At 41.0% G+C, this 21,407-nt stretch overlaps 1 protein-coding gene across 1 annotated transcript in view; it reads right to left on the bottom strand.

Moving 5' to 3' along the window:
- CPB2 (carboxypeptidase B2) overlaps positions 1–21,407 on the bottom strand; it is a 59,980-nt gene that overhangs the window by 22,937 nt on the left and 15,636 nt on the right. Inside the window, exons 2-6 of the mRNA XM_052650296.1 lie at positions 20,153–20,228; positions 16,902–17,026; positions 14,704–14,812; positions 10,272–10,373; positions 7,769–7,873 (exon numbers count right to left, since the gene is read on the bottom strand). Coding sequence (XP_052506256.1) covers positions 7,769–7,873; positions 10,272–10,373; positions 14,704–14,812; positions 16,902–17,026; positions 20,153–20,228 — 517 coding nt within the window. The remainder of the gene's footprint in view (positions 1–7,768; positions 7,874–10,271; positions 10,374–14,703; positions 14,813–16,901; positions 17,027–20,152; positions 20,229–21,407) is intronic.

Below are 21,407 nucleotides of genomic sequence, written 5' to 3' on the forward strand. Positions count from 1 at the left end.
ACTTAGCCTGTTTCTTTTTTTAAATTGAGGTATAATTGACACATAATCTTGGAACCGCACAGGTTTGAACTGTATGGGTCCCCCTGTAGACATCTTTTTCAATATTAAGCACTAGAGAACTACACAATCTGCAGTTCATTGGACCCACAGATGCAGAACTGTGCACAGATGGAAGGTCTACTTATAAACACATATAAACTTACGTGTGGATTTCTGAGTGTATGGAGGGTGGGTGCGCCTAACCACTGCATTGTTCAAGGGTCAACTATATTAGGTTCAGGTGTATTACCTAATGATTCAATACTTGTATATATAGTGAAGGAATCACTGCAATAAGTCTAGTTAATACCCATCTAGCTAACATTCACTAAACTTGGTCTATGGTTTTGGTTTTTTTTAATTTGACATTTAGATTTGCAGATTTAACTTTCAGGAAGAGTATTAATTCCTTGAAAAGTCTAGACTTAGGGTACTATGCTGACAAGTGATGGTAAATGTCCTGGACATGGGACAACTTGTCTTCCTATTTAATGGAGTCAGAAGACAGAAATATATGTTTTCTAAAACTTCCTTCAAGAAACAGAAGAATTATTTATTAATACATAAAGCCTACCACAAAGATTTAAGGAAACAAAACCTAGATATATTTCCACTCTTTTTATAGTAACCTGCATCAGTCACCACTTAAACTAACCTTGTCTCATTCCCAGACATATCTAGATAATATTTTCTGCATTGTCTTATAAGTTGTGAGCTAAATTTTTGCTAGAATTGAGTGTATTTCCCAAGCATTCAGTCATTTGGCTTTAAAGCCAGTGGTAGCTTTTCCTAGGTACTGACTACGAGTTTTCTATCGGACATCATCTGACCCTGCTCTTCTGTGCTCTAGATTCATACCCAGCTAGGGTCGCAAATTTCACATGATCCAAGGACGTCCATATTCCAGTGACTAAGAAGCTAACCCCAAAATGACCAAACATAGATGCAGAAGAACCACAAAGACAGATTTCAGGTAGTTAAATGATTTCATCTGGTGACCTTAGAGGTAAAGGACCTGCCTGGCTAATGTAGGAGCCGCAGGAGCCACCGGTTAGATCACTGAGCTAAGAAGATCCCCTGGGGAAGGATATGGCAGCCCACTTCAGTATTCTTGCCTGGGCAATCCCATGGACAGAGGAGCCTGGTGGGCTACAGTCCATGGGGTCGCAAAAGAGTCGAACACAACTTAGTGACGAAACAACAACAAAGCTTTGGCATCAATCCTTCATTTGTGGTAACACTGCTGCATTTAAATTCGTGGATTAGTTCACAATTGTTTGCTGATTTAAACTTTACTCAAAAGACTTTGTTAAGAAACATTTTTCATTATTGGTAGAAGAAAAATGTCTCTTTAAAAAATTGAAGTATAGTTGCTGTACAATTTTATATAAGTTAACAGGTGTATAATACAGGTTCACATATACCCGCAAAGGAAACCATCAACAAAACGAGAAGACAACCTACTGAATGGGAGAAAATATTTGCAAATGATATGATCAATAAGGGGCTAATATCCAAGAAAAATGTCTTCTAAATCTTACCTTTGCTATAGGTAAACATTACCATTTTTCTTTAAATATTTAAAATACTATATCCTTATCTCCCTAGGACAACCATAATCGTCAAATTTAAATTATTTGCCATAGGTAACCACTTACTAAATATGGGAGAAAGGAAAGAAAAAGTACAAGTTAATTTTTGACCCACTATAGGTCAGAAAGGAAAGCTTCATGAAAAGGAACCGGTTTTATAGAAAGAAAGAAGCACTATTTTAAGTAGTTGAGCAACTAGTGAAATCATTTTTATGCTACAAATTAGTAAATTTATGTTAGAGTCACTTTTTTCAAGAATAATGTAGCATTTATTATCAGAAAAAAATTAGATCTTATTTTCTTTAAAATGAGAAAGTATCATTTTTATTTCTACAGTGGTTGCTGAACTTTTAATAGGTATCTCCTGGTCAGTTTCTTTGTCTTTTTCACTCTCCTCATTTCCTTCCTACTTTAGCAATGGTTGGATGGAAGTCTTTCAGCAAAAAGTTAGTCTCTGAGAGAAGATCAAATATTAGCCCGGAAATTCGTTTAATAAGCAGGGCTCCAAACAGAAGGGGTGAGTGAGAGCTGAAACAGCCTCTACTCTGTGTCAAGCCCTACCCTCATGTGAGGCTGCAGCTGGAATCCCAGAGGAAAGGGACCTATTTTTTTTTAACAATTTATTGAGATGTTATTCATATACCAGAAAATTCAGCATTTTAAAGTGGGTTTTGTATTTCACAGAATTAAGCAACCATCACCACTGTCCAATTATACGGTATTTTCATCACCACTCCCATCAACGTTGCTGTTGTTCGGTCACCCAGTTGTGTCCGACTCTGTGACCCCGTGGACAGCAGCACATCAGACCTCCCTGTCCCTCACCATCTACCAGAGTTTGCCCAAGTTCCTGATCATTACATCAGTGATGCTGTCTAGCCATCTCATCCTCTGATGCCCTCTTGTCCTTCTGCCCTCAGTCTTTCCCAGCATGAGGGATTTTTCCAGTGAGTCGTCTGTCCACATCAGATGACCAAAATAGTGGAGCTTCAGCTTCAGCATCAGTCCTTTCAGTGAATATTCAGGGTTAATCTCCCTTAAGATTGACTGGTTGGATCTCCTTGCTGTCCGAGGGACTTTCAGGAGTCTTCTCCAGCACCGCAGTTCGAAATCCTCAAGTCTTTGGCATTCTGCCTTCTTTACAGTCCAGCTCTCACAATCCCCATCAACACCAAAAACTCCTTTTAGGAGTTACCCCTTCCTCCCTTCTCTTCCCCCAGCCTCTGGTAACCCCTAATCAACTTTCTGTCTATGTACATTTGCCCATTCTAGACATTTCATGTAAGTGGAATAATAAAATATATGGCTTTTTCTGTCTGACTTCTATTTCTTAGCAAAATGTTTTCAAGATTCATCCATGTTATAGGCTGAATCAGTACTTCATTCCCTCACATTGCTGAATGGTATTCCATTATAAGGATATGCCACATTGTATTTGTCTGCTCATAAGCTGATGGACATTTGGATTGTTTCCACTTTTTTTTTCAATGTTTTGGCTGCAGTGTGCAGCATATGGGACCTTATTTCCCCAACCAGGGACTGAATGGTGCCCCCTGCTTTAAAAACATGGAGTCTTAAACACTGGACTGCCAGGGAAGTCCCTGTTTCTAGTTTGGGACTTATGAATAGTGTTGCTATGAACATTTGTAAACATATGTGCTCAAATCTCTTGGCTATATACCTGAGCAGAATTGCTGGGTCAAATGGTACCTCTACGCTCAAACTTTTGAGGAACTGTCAAACTGTTTTCTAACATGGTTGCCCCATTTTATGATCCCAACAGCAATGAATGAGAGTTCCAGTTTTTCCATACTCTTACCAATATTTGTTATTTGCTATTTAAAAAATTTTGCCATCCTATTGGGTAGGACGGCTTCCCTTGTGGCTCAGCTGGTAAAGAATCCGCCTGCAATGCAGGAGGCCTGGGTTCAATCCCTGGCTTGGGAAGATCCCCTGGAGAAGGGAACAGCTACCCACTCCAGTATTCTGGAGAATTCCATGGACTGTATAGTCCATGAAGTCGCAAAGAGTTGGACACGGCTGAGCGACTTTTACTTCACTTCACTTCATTGGGTATGAAGTGGTATCTCTTTGTGCTTTTGACTCACATTTCCCTAATGACTAACGCTGTTGAGCATCTTTTCATATGCTTATTGGCTATTTGTATATCTTCTCTGAGAATTGTCTTTTCAGATATCTTGCCCATTTAAAAACTAGATTTATCTTTGCATTGTTTATTTGTTAAGGTTATTTATATATTTTGGATATGAGTCCCTCATCATTTATAATTTGCAAAGATTTTCTCCCATTCCGTGAGTTATCTTTTAGCATTGTTGATAGTGTCCTTTGAAAAGCAGAAAGGTTTTTATGCCATTCTCCCAAATTTTGATAGAGTCTCATTTATCTCTTTTTTCTTTGGTTGCTATGCTCTTGGTGTCAGATCTAGAAGTTTGTTGCCTAATCCAAAATCACAAAGATTCACTACTTCTAAGTTTTCTTCTAAGATTTTTGTAATTGTAGCTTTTAAACTTAGGTGTCTGACCCACTTTTAGTCAATATTTGCATATGGTGTGAGATAGGAGTCCAGATTCTTTTTTTTTTTTTTTGGCATATGGGGAGCTGATTGTTTCAGTAATGCATGCCCCCTTTTGATTCTGCACAAAGGCACCACCTGGACTGATGGTGAGCCTCTTCAGGTTTTCGATTAAAGAAGATGACAGTCCAGAGCAAGTGGGAATTGGTGACAATCTGTGGAGCAACAGCAGAATGAAACCAGTACCTCAGGGGAGAGGATTAGGAAAGGGAGAGTAGAGAGAAACTGCAATAAGGAGACTTCTTAATGCCTGTATGTGGAGATGTGGGCCCCAATGGAAGGATGACCTGAATGGATTAGTCAGGTAACTAATCTGGATCCTCAGGACCTGGGGTATTTTTCTGATTGGCCAAGGGAACTTGGTAATGGGGCAACCTGTGTTTCCTTCAGGCATGTGGGGATTAAGGGTAGGGTTATATACATAGACATAGAAAATAAACTAATGGTTACCAAAGGGGAAGTTGGGGAAGAACAAATTAGCAGTTTGGGATTAACATATACACGCTGTTGCTGCTGCTGCTGCTAAGCCGCTTCAGTCGTGTCCGACTCTGTGCGACCCCATAGTTGGCAGCCCACCAGGCTCCTCCGTCCCTGGGATTCTCCAGGCAAGAACACTGGAGTGGGTTGCCATTTCCTTCTCCAATGCATGGAAGTGAAAAGTGAAAGTGAAGTCACTCAGCCGTGTCCGACTCTTAGCGACACCATGGGCTTCAGCCTTCCAGGATACTCCGTCCATGGGATTTTCCAGGCAAGAGTACTGGAGGGGAGTATCATTGCCTTCTCTGAACATATACACACTACTATCTATAAAATGGATAACAAAGATCTACTGCATAGCACAGGAAACCATACCCAATATTTTCTAATAATCTATAAGGGAAAATAATCTGAAAAAAATGCATATAAAACTGATTCACTTTTCTGTGCACCTGAAACTCACACAACATTGTAAATCAACTATGCTTCAATAAAAAAAGTGGTTGGAGGGGCTTCCCTGGTTGTCTACCAACCGAGACTCTACACTTGTAATGCAGGGGGCCCAGGTTCGATCCCTGGCTAGAAAACTAGATTCCACCTGCTGCAACTAAGAGTTGACCTGCCACAACTGAAAAGAAAAAAATAAAAAACCCTGCACACCAAAACTAAAGATCCCAAGTGCAGCAACTAAGAGCCAACACAGCCAAATAAATACATAATCAGAATATTTTTAAATAAATAAAAACCAAATGGTTAAAGTCATATATTTCGCTGAAAAAAACCCACCTAAAATAAATAAAATATAAAACAGGGAGGGATAGTGAACCAATGAAGTTGCTCAGTCATGTCCGAATCTTTGCAGTCCCATGGACTGTAGCCTACCAAGCTCCTCCATCCATGGAATTTTCCAGGCAAGAGTACTGGAGTGGGTTGCCATTTCCTTCTCCAGGGGATCTTCCTGACCCAGGCATTGAACCCAGCATTGTGGGCAGATGCTTTACCGTCTGAGCTACCAGGGCGAAATCAATATTCTTAATTAACTTTGTGAATGATGTTGTTACTTATAAAAATATTTTCATATCTGTCATTTATCCAGTTATTTGTACTTCAAAAGTATGCCATCTAGATATTTAATCATGATCCTGAAGTCATGTAACCTCTCTCTATAAGCCTTAAAAGTCTGACTTGGTGTACTTTAACTGTGTTGAAAGACACGATTTTTTAAAATAACATTTTCAACCAAGTTGAACATGTTCATGAATCTAACTCTGTACTGTGAATTTAATCTGTGTATCACGGGGCTCTCCAAGCATATGTTTTCTGATGAGTTTTCACAGTAATCTATAAATATATTTACAGTTATGGTTCTATATCTAGTGAATGAATCACTCAGTGAGGATGATCGCTACAGAAATAATGTCTGACACACAAAGACAACACATAAATGTTCGCTGATGGAATGATTCACCAGAAAGATAAGTAATATAACTGAAACCACTGTCTTGCAGTTAAAAAAGGAAAAAACAAGAATAAAAATGAGGAGCAAGGGCGGCAGAGGAGAGAGCACAAGAGTGAGTGAGCAATTAGGGGGCAGGAGATAAAGGCTTGACTAATTCCCATCCCGTGACAGATGATCACTCAGCTCTCTTTGCCTGGGGGACACTGAAGCTTTGTCTTTCTTATAATCCTAGACAAGAATAACAATGCCTGCCAACAAGTTAACCAATAACCATTCGACAGAGAATAAATCTGTACATAAAAGCATATAAGACATTTTGAATGGAAGATTCTGAAATAAGCTATCGTGCTCATGACCATTAAAAATACAACAAAGAGCTATCCAAGTCCCAGTGTGTGGATGAATAATTTAGACCTTATCCAATGGTAAGAACCTGTTTAACCCAATAGTAGGTACTGTTGAAGTCCTCTTCGGACCCCAGAGTTGTATTTCAGTCTAAACCTGCAGCATTAATTTAAATTTCCAATGCAGGCAGTGGATGTTGAGCACTGATTAAGTGGGCCAAAAAAATACAGTTATAGGGAACAGAAAAGTGACTTTTACTGTTTTCATTTGTTATATAGATTTACAGTCATTATAATTTTTACCATTATGACATACTCTTTGTTTCATACATGGATTTTTTTTGATGACAAGGCCTTCTTTAGGGACAAAAGTACCTACTGCTATATATGGAAAAAAATATAATCTGCTCTGTAATGGGGTACTTTATGTTCAATTTCTAAGAGCAGAATATGGCAAAAGATATCTGGATAATTCAAAGCAACAGAAAAAAATTAATTGGGACTCAATTGCTTCAGTTCTTTCTTTTAGGTAGTAAGTGTATTACAACTGCAGGTGTGTGTGCTCAGTTGCTCAGTCATGTCCAACTCTTTGCAATCCCATGGACTGCAGCCTTCCAGGCTCCTCTGTCCATGGAATTCTTTGGGCAAGAATACAGAAGTGGGTACACATTCTTTTCTCCAGGTGATCTCAACTGAGGGATCAAACCCAGGCCTCCTGCATCACAGGCAGATTCTTTTACCATATTAGCCACCAGGGAAGCCCTCCAGTGTTTGCATGCTTAGTCACTCAGTCGTGTCCAACTCTTTGTGACCCCATGGATGGTAACTCACCAGGCTCCACTGTCCATGAGGATTCTCCAGGCAAGAATACTGGAGTGGGTTGCCATGCCCTTCTCCAGGGGGCCTTCCCAACCCAGGGATCGAACCCAGGTCTCTCACATTTCAGGCAGATCCTTTACCATCTGAGCCACTGGGGAAGCCAGGGTTTAGTACCAGCTGGAAATGTAGAAAAGATAAGGCAGATAATCTTTAGGGTAATTTAAATGCTTAAATTCATGGTTCTCAATATGCATGAAAGTCACCTAAGAAGCATGAGATAATTGTAGATTCCCAAGTCGCAACCCCAGAGATTTCAAGGTGAGAATTCTAGGAGGTGACCTAGGAAAACGCATCTAATCAACAGGCCAGTTGACTCTACTGCACGTGGTCTTAGGCCACATCCTTAGGCCACAGCTCTGGGCTTTAAGAGAATGTGAATACTTACAGAGCCTACAAACCACAAGCAGAAAGCAGGAGAGATCCACTCTCTGGCATGGATTCCACAGTCAATCCACATGGCATGTTTGGCCCTTTGTTCTTTTTTAGAAACCTGCTCAGAGAAAACCAAAAAACAATTAAGAAGAAGCTTCAGGATAATAACTTCCTGAATAATCAGGCTTAGATTTCATCCTTTTAGCAAATCTATGAAATACGCCCTATTCTCTTCATTCCTTGGAGAATTCTTGATTTAAAATTCTTTTTATTCCTAAACAAATACCTGATGATACCAGAGCTACAAGAGAAATTGCAGAAGTAGAGACCAGAGAACTAGTGCTTCAGGCCATATCTTCACACTCCAGTTGGAATGAAAGGAGCATGTGCTGGGTGGGCAGCTTTCTGTGGGAAGTGGGCACAAAGAAAGGCTTGGGAGAGGGAAGTTAGTGGTGTCCAAGACAACTTTGGACTCCCTTGCCATTTTCCTAGGGGGCACACTTTCATTTAATGTGTAGATCATTTCCTTATTTCACACAAAAATAAACACGCATCTAACTTGACATCAATTCATTATCAACAGATCTGGGGATGGAGACCTTATTCTGATTTATCATCGAGGGTACTAGCGTAAGCTGCCAACTTTCTGGAATAAGAACTACCAACTTGTCTTCAATGATAGCCTTCGATGACTTTAGAAGAATTCTCACAAACACCTCTATATAAAATGAATCATCATTCATCTACTTTTAAATATTACACAACTTTAGAATATGGAGGGAAGGGAGAAGAGTGTTGCAAAATCAAAGAGATATGTGGGGTTGGAATTCCAAAGCAAGAAAAAGAGAGGGTTCCATTTTTAAATTGCCATCTATACCACTCAGGGAGTTTTCTTAACAAACTTGAAGTTACTGATGTCCAACAAAAAGGCAAGTGTGGAAAGCTTTGGCCACAAAGGATTAAATTGTACAAAGAGAATTTCCCAACTGATTTAATCTCCTCAACTTAAAAGAAAATCCTGAGTTGTTTTGACTAGTTGCTTTATTCGACCTTCTGTTTACCTGTGCTGAGCAAATTCTCCTGGTACCCATTCCGACACTGAGGAACCCTAGGGACTCACATGATGTGCACATCCTTGATTGAGACTGGGACTAAAGCTTGCAGGAAGCATGGTTTTCCAACATGTATATCAGGTCCCAGAAACACAAGTTCCAAAGAGTACATACAACAGGGCAAAAAGTAAATGTCATAGGTGGGTATGCCATGATTACATGGATCCAGCCTAGTAGACTAACTCAGCTGCCAAGAGAACTCAATGAAGCCTAGGGTCTGACTTGAGTTTGTACTGCAAGCTCTTGTCAGAACAGATTAAAACCCAGAAATCCTGACTCCAAATCTTATCTTTGAACAATCAAAGAGCCTCACCTACCACAGTTTAGAACATATGAGGAAACTATGTGTGAATGAAATTTTATTAAATTAAATGTATTTCTCCAATGATTAAATTTTTGCAGACCTTCTTTAAAAAAATTTTTTTTTTTTTTTTTTTTAGGAGAAAGAGTGGTTTTAAAAACAACAACAGAACTGCAGAATTAGAAATGAACAGGCAGGAATCAGTTTGGTTTCATGGTTCCCAATATTCTTCCTGTGGCCCGATTCACTGACTTTACTAAGGCCAGTTTGTTCAACTGAGAATAAATAACCAAACAGATGGTTACTGTGGAGAAGGCAATGGCACCCCACTCCAGTACTCTTGCCTGGAAAATCCCATGGACGGAGGAGCCTGGTGGGCTGCAGTCCATGGGGTCGTGAAGAGTCAGACACGACTGAGCGACTTCACTTTCAATTTTCACTTTCATGCATTGGAGAAGGAAATGGCAACCCACTCCAGTGTTCTTGCCTGGAGAATCCCAGAGACGGGGGAGCCTGGTGGGCTGCCGTCTGTGGGGTCACGCAGAGTTGGACACGACTGAAGCGACTTAGCAGCAGATGGTTACTGAAGCAGAAAGTGTCATATCAGCCCTACTGCCAAGAATCCCAGCATTGCTCTGGTTCCTATTCTTTCCTAGTTCCTGTTGTTCAAATCCTTTGGTTCTAAAAATTATATTAATGTCAATGTTTATTCAAAACAGATCCCTTTCCTTTTTTTGGCCTAAGTCAGTCAGTCAGTGGTGGTGCTGACAGTGGTGGTTGTGGTGGTATAAATAAAAGATGATTGGAAAGATAATCCAGATCACTCTCCTCATTTTATGAAGGCGGGCAGAAAGGTTAAATGGCTTATCCATGTCACAGAGTTGATTCTAAAACTGAGGTTACTGCTCCTAGATCAACACTGTAGTAACAAAGGAAAACAATTTAAAGGTAATCACCAATCACTAAAGATCTGGATATTAAAGTTGAGGATCATTTGTAATGCACGTATTTCCAGAATTCAAAAAAAAAATCCAAGGAATACCAAGCACCACTGGAGAATTAATACCTCCCCAAAGTTGAAAAATCAATGACTCTTCCCATACCTTTAAAACATAAAGTGGGTACTTCTCGTATGAGGATCCAATGTGGATTTTTTCAACCATATCAGGATACCGCTCAGTCATAACTTCTATCCAAGAATAGATCTATCAAAGCAGAAACCAGGGGTCACAGAGCAAGTTCAAAGCATTTCTCTGACAAAGGAAACAGATAAATTCTTCCAGGAAGGGTTATCCCTCTAGAAAAAATTTTGTGGAGATATGAGGAACTAAAACACTTGAGGCAGAGTGTTTCTTCTGCTGCTTAGGAAAATCAATAAAATTAAACTTTTGAGAAGTATCAAGGTTTAGGGAAAGTGGAAATGTACTAAGAAACTTATGACAAAGTAGGGAAAGATCATCTTTAAGGCATAACTGCTTAAGTTATTTTTAAAGGCTGATAATGTTGAACCCTCACCTCTGTGTATGAAATCCTGTTTACCATTCAAGAGTTCATTTTTATACGAGATTTTAAAAAAATATTCGCTTTTCAAGAGTAACCTAAGGAAGCCCCAGGGGCTGTTTTTTCATGGGATAAATGGAGCTACCTTTGTTTCCCACTGGAAACTTGGGGACTCACCACAAGGGATGTGAAATGACAAGAAGCAAAGGGGAGAGCAATCTGGAAGAAAAAAGAATCTCTTCTATCCAGGGAAGGAGTTTGATTCTAAAACTCTCTCCTAGGTGGAAGTCTAGTGGTTTGTGATTCTGACAAGATTATAGTAGAAGGAAACAAACAAATAAATTCTAGGCTTGACTTCAGGCTAGCCCCCACTTCAAAGCAGGTGTTGAGTGGTGGAGCCTGGTCATGTTTTAAAGTAGACCAACTTCTCAGGGGCCATTTAAAAATGTTTACACCTTTTGTAATGGGAATAACCAACCCTTGGCCTCATTTCTAGGAAATTCACTGAAGGTAATTTCAAATAGCAGTCCTAGCTGAAGGGAACAGGAGTACCGTTTATCCTTGGGTCTTCTTACAGGAGCGTAACTAGGGCGAGTGGTATGTGTGACGGGTTGTCCTGTGCGAGGAATTAAGATGCTTCTGGAAGGTCTACCTGCTGCCAAGTACCCATGCTGTCAGTGTCTGCGGTGTGGAAAATTTAACCATCCGCGATTTCCTCTGTTTACTGCGCTACTCTTCTAAGGCGTGCACACATCTAAGAGAACTGCTCCAACTATTTTGTGTCACAGCACTGACAGCTCAGTAGATTTCCTCCAACAAGGGAGGCTGTACTATATTAATGATAGTAAGGCAGCTTTACAGAAATCTTTACATCTAATCTGCAATCATCAAGGTTACATCCTTTGAATAATGCTCTTCTTTTGCCGTTTGTTTTAAGACGTGTTGTTTGGTCATTTGTTTTTCTCCCCTACTGTAGCTTACTTAAAATTTCCTAGTGAGAGTCAATGACCAAAGAAACTCCTTTTGCTCTCCAAGTGAACATGAGTGCGGACTGAAGAGCCGAGCTGAAGGGGAAGAAAGGCAGAATTTAGGGGAGCAAGATTGCTGCAGTTGCTACAAACCTCTTAGAGAAGATTCAGGATGGGAAGGATGAAGATGTCCAAACTGTTTTCTGAAAGATCACTGTGATGAAATGAATTGTGTTCCCCCTCAAATGCGTATATTAATCCCCAGTACCTTACAACATGCCTATATTTGGAGACAGGGCCTTTAAAGTGGTAATTAAGTTGCACTGACGTGTCAGTGAGGGGCCTAATCCAACCCGACTGGGGAAGTGGAGACTAGAATGGACAGCGAGACTTTAGGGATGTGCACACACTAAGAAAAGGCCTTGTGAGGAGGTGGCTATCCACAAGTCAAGGAGAGATGTCTCAGAACAAACCAGCTCTCCTGACACCCTGTTCTTGGACTTCCAACCTCCAGAACTGTGAGACAATAAATTGTTATCTAAGCCACTCAATAAATGGCACTGTGTTACGACAGACTGTAGCTCAGATGGTAAAGAATCTGCCTGCAATGCAGGAGACCCAGGCTCAATCCTTGGGTCAAGAAGTTGCCCTGGAGAAGAGAATGGCAACCCACTCCAGTATTCTTGCCTAGAGAATCCCATGGACAGAGGAGCCTGGTGGGCTACGGTCCATGGGGTTGCAAAGAGTCGAACACGACTGAAGGACTAACACCACTATAGCTAATTAATACTGTTTTCCTCCCATGTCTTTCCAACTCTTTCCTGCGGAGAGGGTAAGAAAAAAAAATAACCTCTTTGAACAAAATATTTAAAATATATTAAAAAAAATACTCTTTTTAAATGTTCATATCCTTTATTTATTTATTGAGGCTGCACTACACAGCTTGTGGGATCTTAATTCCCTGACCAGGGATTGAACCTAGGCCCTTGGCACTGAACGCAAGGAATCCTAACCACTGGTCTGCCAGGAACAACCCAGAACCATATTTTAAATACTTCTGTTTAGGGCATCTCGTTCTTCCCACCAAACCCTACATAGCAGTGACACTGTCATCTTCTCCACTTGTAAATACTGCCTACCCAACCTCTCCACTCCAGGCCTCAAGCTTACTCATGCAGGGCTGATGTAAGCAGCTGGATGGAGAGAGTTTAGATGGAACAGACCAAGTCAAGGTAGGAGAGAGAAAGGAGAGGGCTGAAATGTTAAGATCCCTGTCTACCAGCCAGGCACATCGGTTCTAGAAGCACGCTGATCTCTGGTTTGAAAGAAAGTGTTAGTCACTCAGTCATGTCCGACTCTTTGAGACCCATGGACTGTAGCCTGACAGCTCCTCCGTCTCTGGAATTCTCCAGGCAAGAAAACTGAAGTGGGTAGCCATTCCCTTTTCCAGGGGATCTTCCCAACCCAGGAATCAAACCCAGTTCTCCTGCATTGAAGGCAAATTCTTTACCATCTGTGCCACTAGGGAAGACTGAGTTCTGGTTTAACTAACTGGAAAGGAACAGATGCATTTGAAGATTAAATAGAAAATTAATGCTTATTATTTAAGTGTTAGATGTCTCAAAAATATGGATATGGTTCTTAACAGTTTCTGGGCACCTAGCCAAAAATGATTTTAAAAAATACTTTTATTAAGGAATATAGCAGTACTCCTATGAAAGAATAAAAGGTATCAAGGGATTTGTACTACTTGGAGAACATTATATTGAAAAGAAAGGTCTCCAAGCGGTTTACCCTTTAAGGGAACAAATATGAGGAAATGGCTCTTAGAGTATGATGTGAAAGCTTACTGAGGTCAACTGAACGTTGGTATCAAGCTTATGTTTCCTCTGGGAAAATTGGAACCTGTAAGTACTAAGGAAAAAAACCAATTTCTTAAATATTAAAATACAGGCATCATCATAACCATTACTATTATTATTTTAAATAGGTTCCTTCTAAAGGGAATAAAATACACTTAAACACTTTACTGCGTCCTAAATATAAGTGGATAAATTCCTTTAATTCAGTGAGATAATGCGGCAATAATTCAGTAAGAATTCATTTAGGATAATGGTCGGACTGCTATTTTTTGGTGGCAGTTTCAATAAAAAGGTCCTATTTTTAATTTCCTGTTGTTCCTTAGAATGCAGTGTTACTCCTGACAGTCAGAGATATTCTTAGCTAGAAGAATATCTCTAGCTTAGAGAGGCAAAGTCCAAAATATGATACAATCTTTCCAGGCAAGATGTCTACAAAAGGACCAATTACCTCTGTAACAGTGTCAGACTTTATTTTTTGGGGCTTCAAAATCACTGCAGATGGTGACTGCAGCCATGAAATTAAAAGATGCTTACTCCTTGGAAGAAAAGTTAGGACCAACCTAGACAGCATATTCAAAAGCAGAGACATTACTTTGCCGACTAAGGTCCGTCTAGTCAAGGCTGTGGTTTTTCCAGTAGTCATGTATGGATGTGAGTGTTGGACTGTGAAGAAAGCTGAGTGCCAAAGAATTGATGCTTTTGAATTGTGGTGTTGGAGAAGACTCTTGAGAGTCCCTTGGACGGCAAGGAGATCCAACCAGTCCATTCTGAAGGAGACCAGCCCTGGGATTTCTTTGGAAGGAATGATGCTTAAGCTGAAACTCCAGTACTTTGGCCACCTCATGCAAAGAGTTGACTCATTGCAAAGGACTCTGATGCTGGGAGGGACTGGGGGCAGGAGGAGAAGGGGACGACCGAGGATGAGATGGCTGGATGGCATCACTGACTCGATGGACGTGAGTCTGAGTGAACTCCAGGAGTTGGTGATGGACAGGGAGGCCTGGCATGCTGTGATTCACGGGGTCGCAAAGAGTTGGACACGACTAAGCGACTGAACTGAACTGAATTGAACTGAATCAATCTAATGGTGATTTTTTTTTTCACCTTCTTCCACAAATTATGATTCTCTAATAATTTCCCATGGCTGAAATGGCAATGCTCATTCAACGAAAACAGGAATTTTGGAGAGAAATGTGACAGCTTACCTCATTTAGTGAGTGATACTGTTCATAGTAGGAGGAGGATGCCCGGGGGCTGATGGTGTCATTGGAAGTCTGCTGCCGGATAAGATCTTCCACATTTTCCACCAGGACCCTGGGTGATGAAACAAGAGTATGAGCTGGTTTCCAAACAGGGCTCTGATTTTCCCTCATGGCCCATTGTAGACACAACAGGCAAGTGTGGGGGGAAAGTCACTAAGAAATCTAGCAAGCTCAAGGTGAAAACACCGCTAGCATGATGAGCTGAAATTCACAAGCCCTTTGCATAGAGCCTCATGGGTGCTGGAGAGACAGTGGCTCCTGTAGGGGATGTTTTCAGGGCCTTAAAAACCTGACCCTTTCTCTAACATTATCAACATTTCTTGATGGTGACTTATTAGTGCCTTTTAAATGAACTCAGGAATAAGGAAGGTAGAGAAAAGTGATCTCATTTAATTCCTCTTGCAAGGGGTCCAGAGAAGGCAATGGCACCCTACTCCAGTACTCTTGCCTGGAAAATCCCATAGATGGAGGAGCCTGGTGGGCTGCAGTCCATGGGGTCGCTAAGAGTCGGACACGACTGAGCAACTTCAGTTTCACTTTTCACTTTCATGCATTGGAGAAGGAAATGGCAACCCACTCCAGTATTCTTGCCTGGAGAATCCCAGGGATGGGGGAGCCTGGTGGACTGCCGTCTATGGGGTCTCACAGAGTCGGACACGACTGAAGCGACTTAGCAGCAGCAGCAGCAAGGGGTCACACAGCTAACTTAGGCACAAACATTTTAACTAAGATGAAATTGAGCCATTCTGTCACCTGGGATGAACAAGAAAAAGTTAGCTGCCATTCTAATAAAGCTTTCTGTACTTTTATTTAGAGTTAGTTGCTCAATCGTGTCCAACTCTTTGTGACCCCATGGACTGTAGCCCACCATGCTCCTCCATGGAAGAGGAATTCTCTTGCATGGAATTCTCCAGGCAAGAATAGGGGAGTGGGTAGCCATTCCCTTCTCCATGGGCTTCCCTGGTGGCTCAGACTTTGGTAAAAGCCAAGACTTCGACATCAAAAAGTTTTGAGTTAAGAGTCCTAGATGTGCCACGTTCTCGCTGGTTGACCTTGAGAAATTCCTTTGTAAACCTGAAACATTTTTTCTTACACACAGTGAGGATAGTGTCCACCTCACAGGGTTTAATAAGGGTTAAAAGATACAACGTATAGAAAAGCTCAGTACCTTTCCTGAAAGGCATCAGATACTAATAACATGTTATTATAATAATCATAGTGTATTATCCAAAGATTGCCTAGCATCCAGGAAGTGCGAGGGCGGCAGGAAAACACTGATGCTTGGGTAATGGATACGAAAGGAGGTATGGACAGGAGACTCTAAAGGGAAGAAGGCATGGGCTTTGAACAGAAAGCATGCCTAATGCATATAGAGCGAGACATTCTGGAATGCTCACTGACCTCTTAAAGCAAAATTCCCTTTAGCAGCTGCTTTTTTAAGTGATATCACCAAGCTTACTAAAGTGAATGACATTTTGGTTCCTAAGTCCAGGAACAGAGTAGAGGAATTTTAAGAAGGAACTGGGAAAAACCATAAGAGGCTCCACAGATCACTGAATCTAACAGTTCATTTCAGACAAGGGACCAAGGCCTTGAGCAGTAAACCACTCGTTCAAGGTCATGGAGCCAGCCTCTTGGGCTTCATCACAAGTCCATTCCAGAGACTCCCATGTGGCATATTTAATGTAAGTATTCCTTTTTCTAGGAAGCAATGATACCATCCACTAGTAAATGCCCTGTGTGTGTGCTCAGTTGCTCAGTCATGTCCAACTCTTTGCGACCCCACAAACCGTAGCCCACCAGGCTCCTCAGTCCATGGAATTTTCCAGGCAAGCATACTGGGGTGGGGTGCCATTTCCTGTTTCAGGGGATCTTCCTGATCCAGCGATCAAACCTGAGTCTCTTGCATTGGCAGGTGGATTCTTTGCCACGGTGCCACCTGGGAAGCCCCAAATGCATCACAGGTGCTTATAAGGTTTGTGTATGCTCAGTGGCTAGTCGTGTCTGACTCTTTGTGACTCCATGGACTGTAGCCCGCCAGGCTCCTCTGTCCATGGAATTTTCCAGGCAAGAATTCTGGAGCAGGTTTCCATTTCCTAGTGGTTATAAGAGTTACTTAATAAATATGGAATTATGCCTACCTGAATGGAATTCCACTCGCATTTAAATGGGCTTTCACATTGCTTACATCAGATGCATTCACAAAAAAATGGACTTCATATCCCTTCACAATATATTCAGCTGTTACTGGCTGCCAGAGAACAATCTGCAATTTCAAGAAGGAAAACTGATAAAACAAAGACAGTTTTTCACATGGTTTTTCTCATCTGTAGCTAACGCCATAAAATAGTATCTATTAAGGAAATGAAAAAATAATTTCTGGTCACTGGTCCACTCACAGTCACCAATCCCATTCACACATGTGGTAGTGTGAACATTTATTCTGTATGGGGCTTGTTTTATTCTGTAACCCCAGTGGCTAATGAGGGCCTGGCATTTACTAGGTACTCAATAAATGTTTGCTGAGGCAATGAACTGATGCATGAACGCGTGAATATTTACAATCCAACTGTAGGACTGGAGGTGTATGTCAGATGTTTAAAGAGAAATGAAGGTTGGTCTGGAAAGAAAGTTGATTAATGGTGCTTTTCTTTAATAAAAATCCCATACCCTTGATTCTAACATCACATTGGTGTTTCTTTCCTTTAATCTAATTGTGGCCTTTGGGCAAAACCCTCCCATAATATTTACAGGGTTGTTTTTTTTTTTTTTTTCCTGGCTTTACTGTGCTTTTTCAAAGCACTTTCACACCCATTGCCTCTGATCTTTTTACTAATTCTTTGCCATAATCTAGGCGGGAGTCATTATTTTGATTGTTCAGATGAAGAAATTAAGGCTCGAAGCTAAGCCGTCTAAAAATCACAGGCCAAGCAGTGGCCAAACAAGACCTAAATGCTGAGGCTCTGATGCTTCCTCTGTCTGCGGTGCAGTCGCAGTGGGAACACAGCGGCCGCTCTTCTCCTGGGGACGCTTAGTTCCCTGACCCTGTGCGCTGCTGTCCCTGTTGATCCCCTACGGGCTGCGGTTGCGCGGCTCCAGGGCTGCAGCCAGTCAGCGAGGGCATACTGCAGGCATATCGTCGCAGGCCCATTCCTGCCAGGTTAGGGTTTCCTCCTGCAGCTGACTTTGTCTTAAGGACTTAGATGGTCCAAACTTTCATCAGGATTGCCCTGCAGTCTAGAGGTTGTCCAGGCATATGACCCTCCTTTCGGCACAGTGGCGGCTGCTCAATGGTCTGCGGGTGCGCCCCGCCACCTCCAGCTCCTTCTTCATCCTTCACAAGCAGACCTCGTAACAAGTCTCTTATATCTCTAATCTTCTCAGAAAACCTTAGTCCAATAACCATGGAGCCAGCAATATTTTATCATGATATTTTGTAACTCTTAACAGCTTTCTGCATTCAGGGGAGTTCAGTCCCAGACATGAAAATGTTAGCCAGTTTTCTTCTGTGTTTTTTTCTTGGGCTCCAAAATCACTGCAGATGGTGACTGCAGCCATGAAATTAAAAGACGCTTACTCCTTGGAAGAAAAGTTAGGACCAACCTAGACAGCATATTCAAAAGCAGAGACATTACTTTGCCGACTAAGGTCCGTCTAGTCAAGGCTATGGTTTTTCCTGTGGTCATGTATGGATGTGAGAGTTGGACTGTGAAGAAGGCTGAGCGCCAAAGAATTGATGCTTTTGAACTGTGGTGTTGGAGAAGACTCTTGAGAGTCCCTTGGACGGCAAGGAGATCCAACCAGTCCATTCTGAAGGAGATCAACCCTGGGATTTCTTCGGAAGGACTGATGCTAAAGCTGAAGCTCCAGTACTTTGGCCACCTCATGCGAAGAGTTGACTCATTGGAAAAGACTCTGATGCTGGGAGGGATTGGGGGCAGGAGGAGAAGGGGACGACAGAGGATGAGATGGCTGGATGGTATCATGGACTCGATGGACTGAGTCTGAGTGAACTCCGGGAGTTGGTGATGGACAGGGAGGCCTGGTGTGCTGCAGTTCATGGGGTCGCAAAGAGTCAGACACGACTGAGCGAATGAACTGAACTGAACTGGAGCATTCTTTGGCATTGCCTTTCTTTGGGATTGGAATGAAAACTGACCTTTTCCAGTCCTGTGGCCACTGCTGAGTTTTCCATATTTGCTGGCATAATTAGTGCAGTGCCTTCACAGCATCATCTTTTAGGATTTGAAATAGCTCCACTGGAATTCCATCACCCCCAATAGTTTTGTTCGTAGTGATGCTTCCTAAAGCCCACTTGACTTCACATTCCAGGATGTCTGGATCTAGGTGAGTGATCACACCATCGTGATTATCTTGGTCGTGAAGATCTTTTTTGTACAGTTCTTCTGTGTAGTCTTGCCACCTCTTCTTAATATCTTCTGCTTCTGTTAGGTCCATACCATTTCTGTCCTTTATTGAGCCTATCTTTGCATGAAGTGTTCCCTTGGTAGCTCTAATTTTCTTGACGAGATCTCTAGTCTGGCCCATTCTATCGTTTTCCTCTATTTCTTTGCACTGAGCACTGACCAAGGCTTTCTTGCCTCTTCTTGCTATTCTTTGGAACTCTGCATTCAAATGGGAATATCTTTCCTCTTCTCCTTTGCTTTTCACTTCTCTTCTTTTCACAGCTATTTCTAAGGCCTCCTCAGACAGCCATTTTGTGTTTTTTGCATTTCTTTTTCTTGGGGATTGTCTTAATACCTGTCTCCTGTACAATGTCACAAACCTCCATCCATAGTTCATCAGGTACTCTATCAGATCTAGTCCCTTAAATCTATTTCTCACTTCCACTGTATAGTCATAAGGGATTTGATTTAGGTCATACCTGAATGGTCTAGCGGTTTTCCCTGCTTTCTTCAATTTAAGTCTGAATTTGGTAATAAGGAGTTCATGATCTGAGCCACAGTCAGCTCCTGGTCTTATTTTTGTTGACTGTATAGAGCTTCTCCATTTTGGCTGCAAAGAATATAATCAATCTGATTTTAGTGTTGACCATGTGGTGATGTCCATGGGTAGAGTCTTCTCTTGTGTTGTTGGAAGAGGGTGTTTGCTTTAACATCTATTGGACTTCTGATATTGTAGCATCTTTGTGAGTTCACTTCAATCACAAGTCATTATTATTTTAACTGGCTGAAAAGTTCATAGCACACATGAAGAAAGTGTTATTTGGGGAATCAAGTGATTAGGGGAAAGAAGAGAAAATTACAAGGAGAGGGATATAAACCAACTATATACAAGTCAGACAACACATAGGCAAGAACGTGACACACCATTCTTTCATAAAACTTAATACAAAGATATGAAACATGAAGATAAATGATGGAGAAATTACCTTGTATGTTGTAGTAACATTCTGCAGAGCTTGAACTTGCCTGGAGGTTCTAGGAAGAGCAGATAAAACCTGGCCCCTGGGAGAAAAACACACACAGGATTTTGAAATTAAGTAGAAAGTGAAAATAAGATAAATTATATAGGGAAGGGCTTCTAGGTAATTATGAAAAGGAAACAAAATATTGAAATAAAAGAGGATCTCACCATAGATTTTTAAATAACCTAGACTTTGCTTCACTCTAGATGGAGAAATAGGAACCAAGTTTACCCTTCCTTCTACCTGAAAACTAATATATATGTGTGCATACATATACACACACATGTAAAACAATGCACTTAAGAAATTGAACGTATGCAACATGATGAAACACAATATCCTGTATGGGGTCCTGGAACAGAACAGTGGAAAAACTGGTGAAATCTAAATAAAGCCTGCAGTTTAGTTAATAATAGAGTACCCATATTGGTTTCCAAGTTTTGACAAATAATACCATGATGATATAAAATGCTAACATTAGGTGAAACTTGGTGCAGTGTATACAAAAACTCTCTAATATCTTTGCAACTTTTCTGTAAATCTAAAAATATTTCAGATAAAATTTTAATTAAAAATTAAAACAAAAATATGTACCAGGAACTCTAGAAGCTCAAGAGGTTATGATAACTTCTGCTTGTCGCTATTAGGAAAGGCTTTACGGAAGAGGCAACTGGGTAAGTTAGCAGTGGAAAGGCAGGCTGGAAGAAGACAAAAGGGCATCATTGGGGAGATGGAAAGATGTTAATTTTTGCCAAGTGGACAATTTAAGTGTTTAGGGCAAGAGAATAATGGTAGCCAAACAGAAGCGAGTTTGGAAACTTACGTTCCTTCTCCCCTAGAGAAATTTTCCAATGCACACTGAGAAATTTAGCCTTTATCTTGTAGGCAATGAGGAGTTAGGAAACTGATATCACGTGACATGTGATTTGTAAGAATAATTTTGACAACAGGGTGGAGGATGGTTTATTTTGAAAAGCCTGATTAAAAAATTCTAAATTCTAGAAATAAATCTATGGAGACCTGATTATCAAAAGAGATAAAGAGGATCTCACAGAAACAATAAATTCAGAGGTTTTGTGTCAATTATTGGTACAATTCAAGCATAAACTCTTCAACCAGTGATTAAGGGTTTATGTCCAAGGACATGTGTTGCAGGATCATTCATAGTAACAGTAACTGGGAACCGCATATATGAGGGCTTAGTCATGTCCAACCCTTT

Source organism: Budorcas taxicolor, chromosome 12 (assembly GCF_023091745.1).
Source record: "Budorcas taxicolor isolate Tak-1 chromosome 12, Takin1.1, whole genome shotgun sequence".
In the NCBI taxonomy this organism is placed as follows: domain Eukaryota; kingdom Metazoa; phylum Chordata; class Mammalia; order Artiodactyla; family Bovidae; genus Budorcas; species Budorcas taxicolor.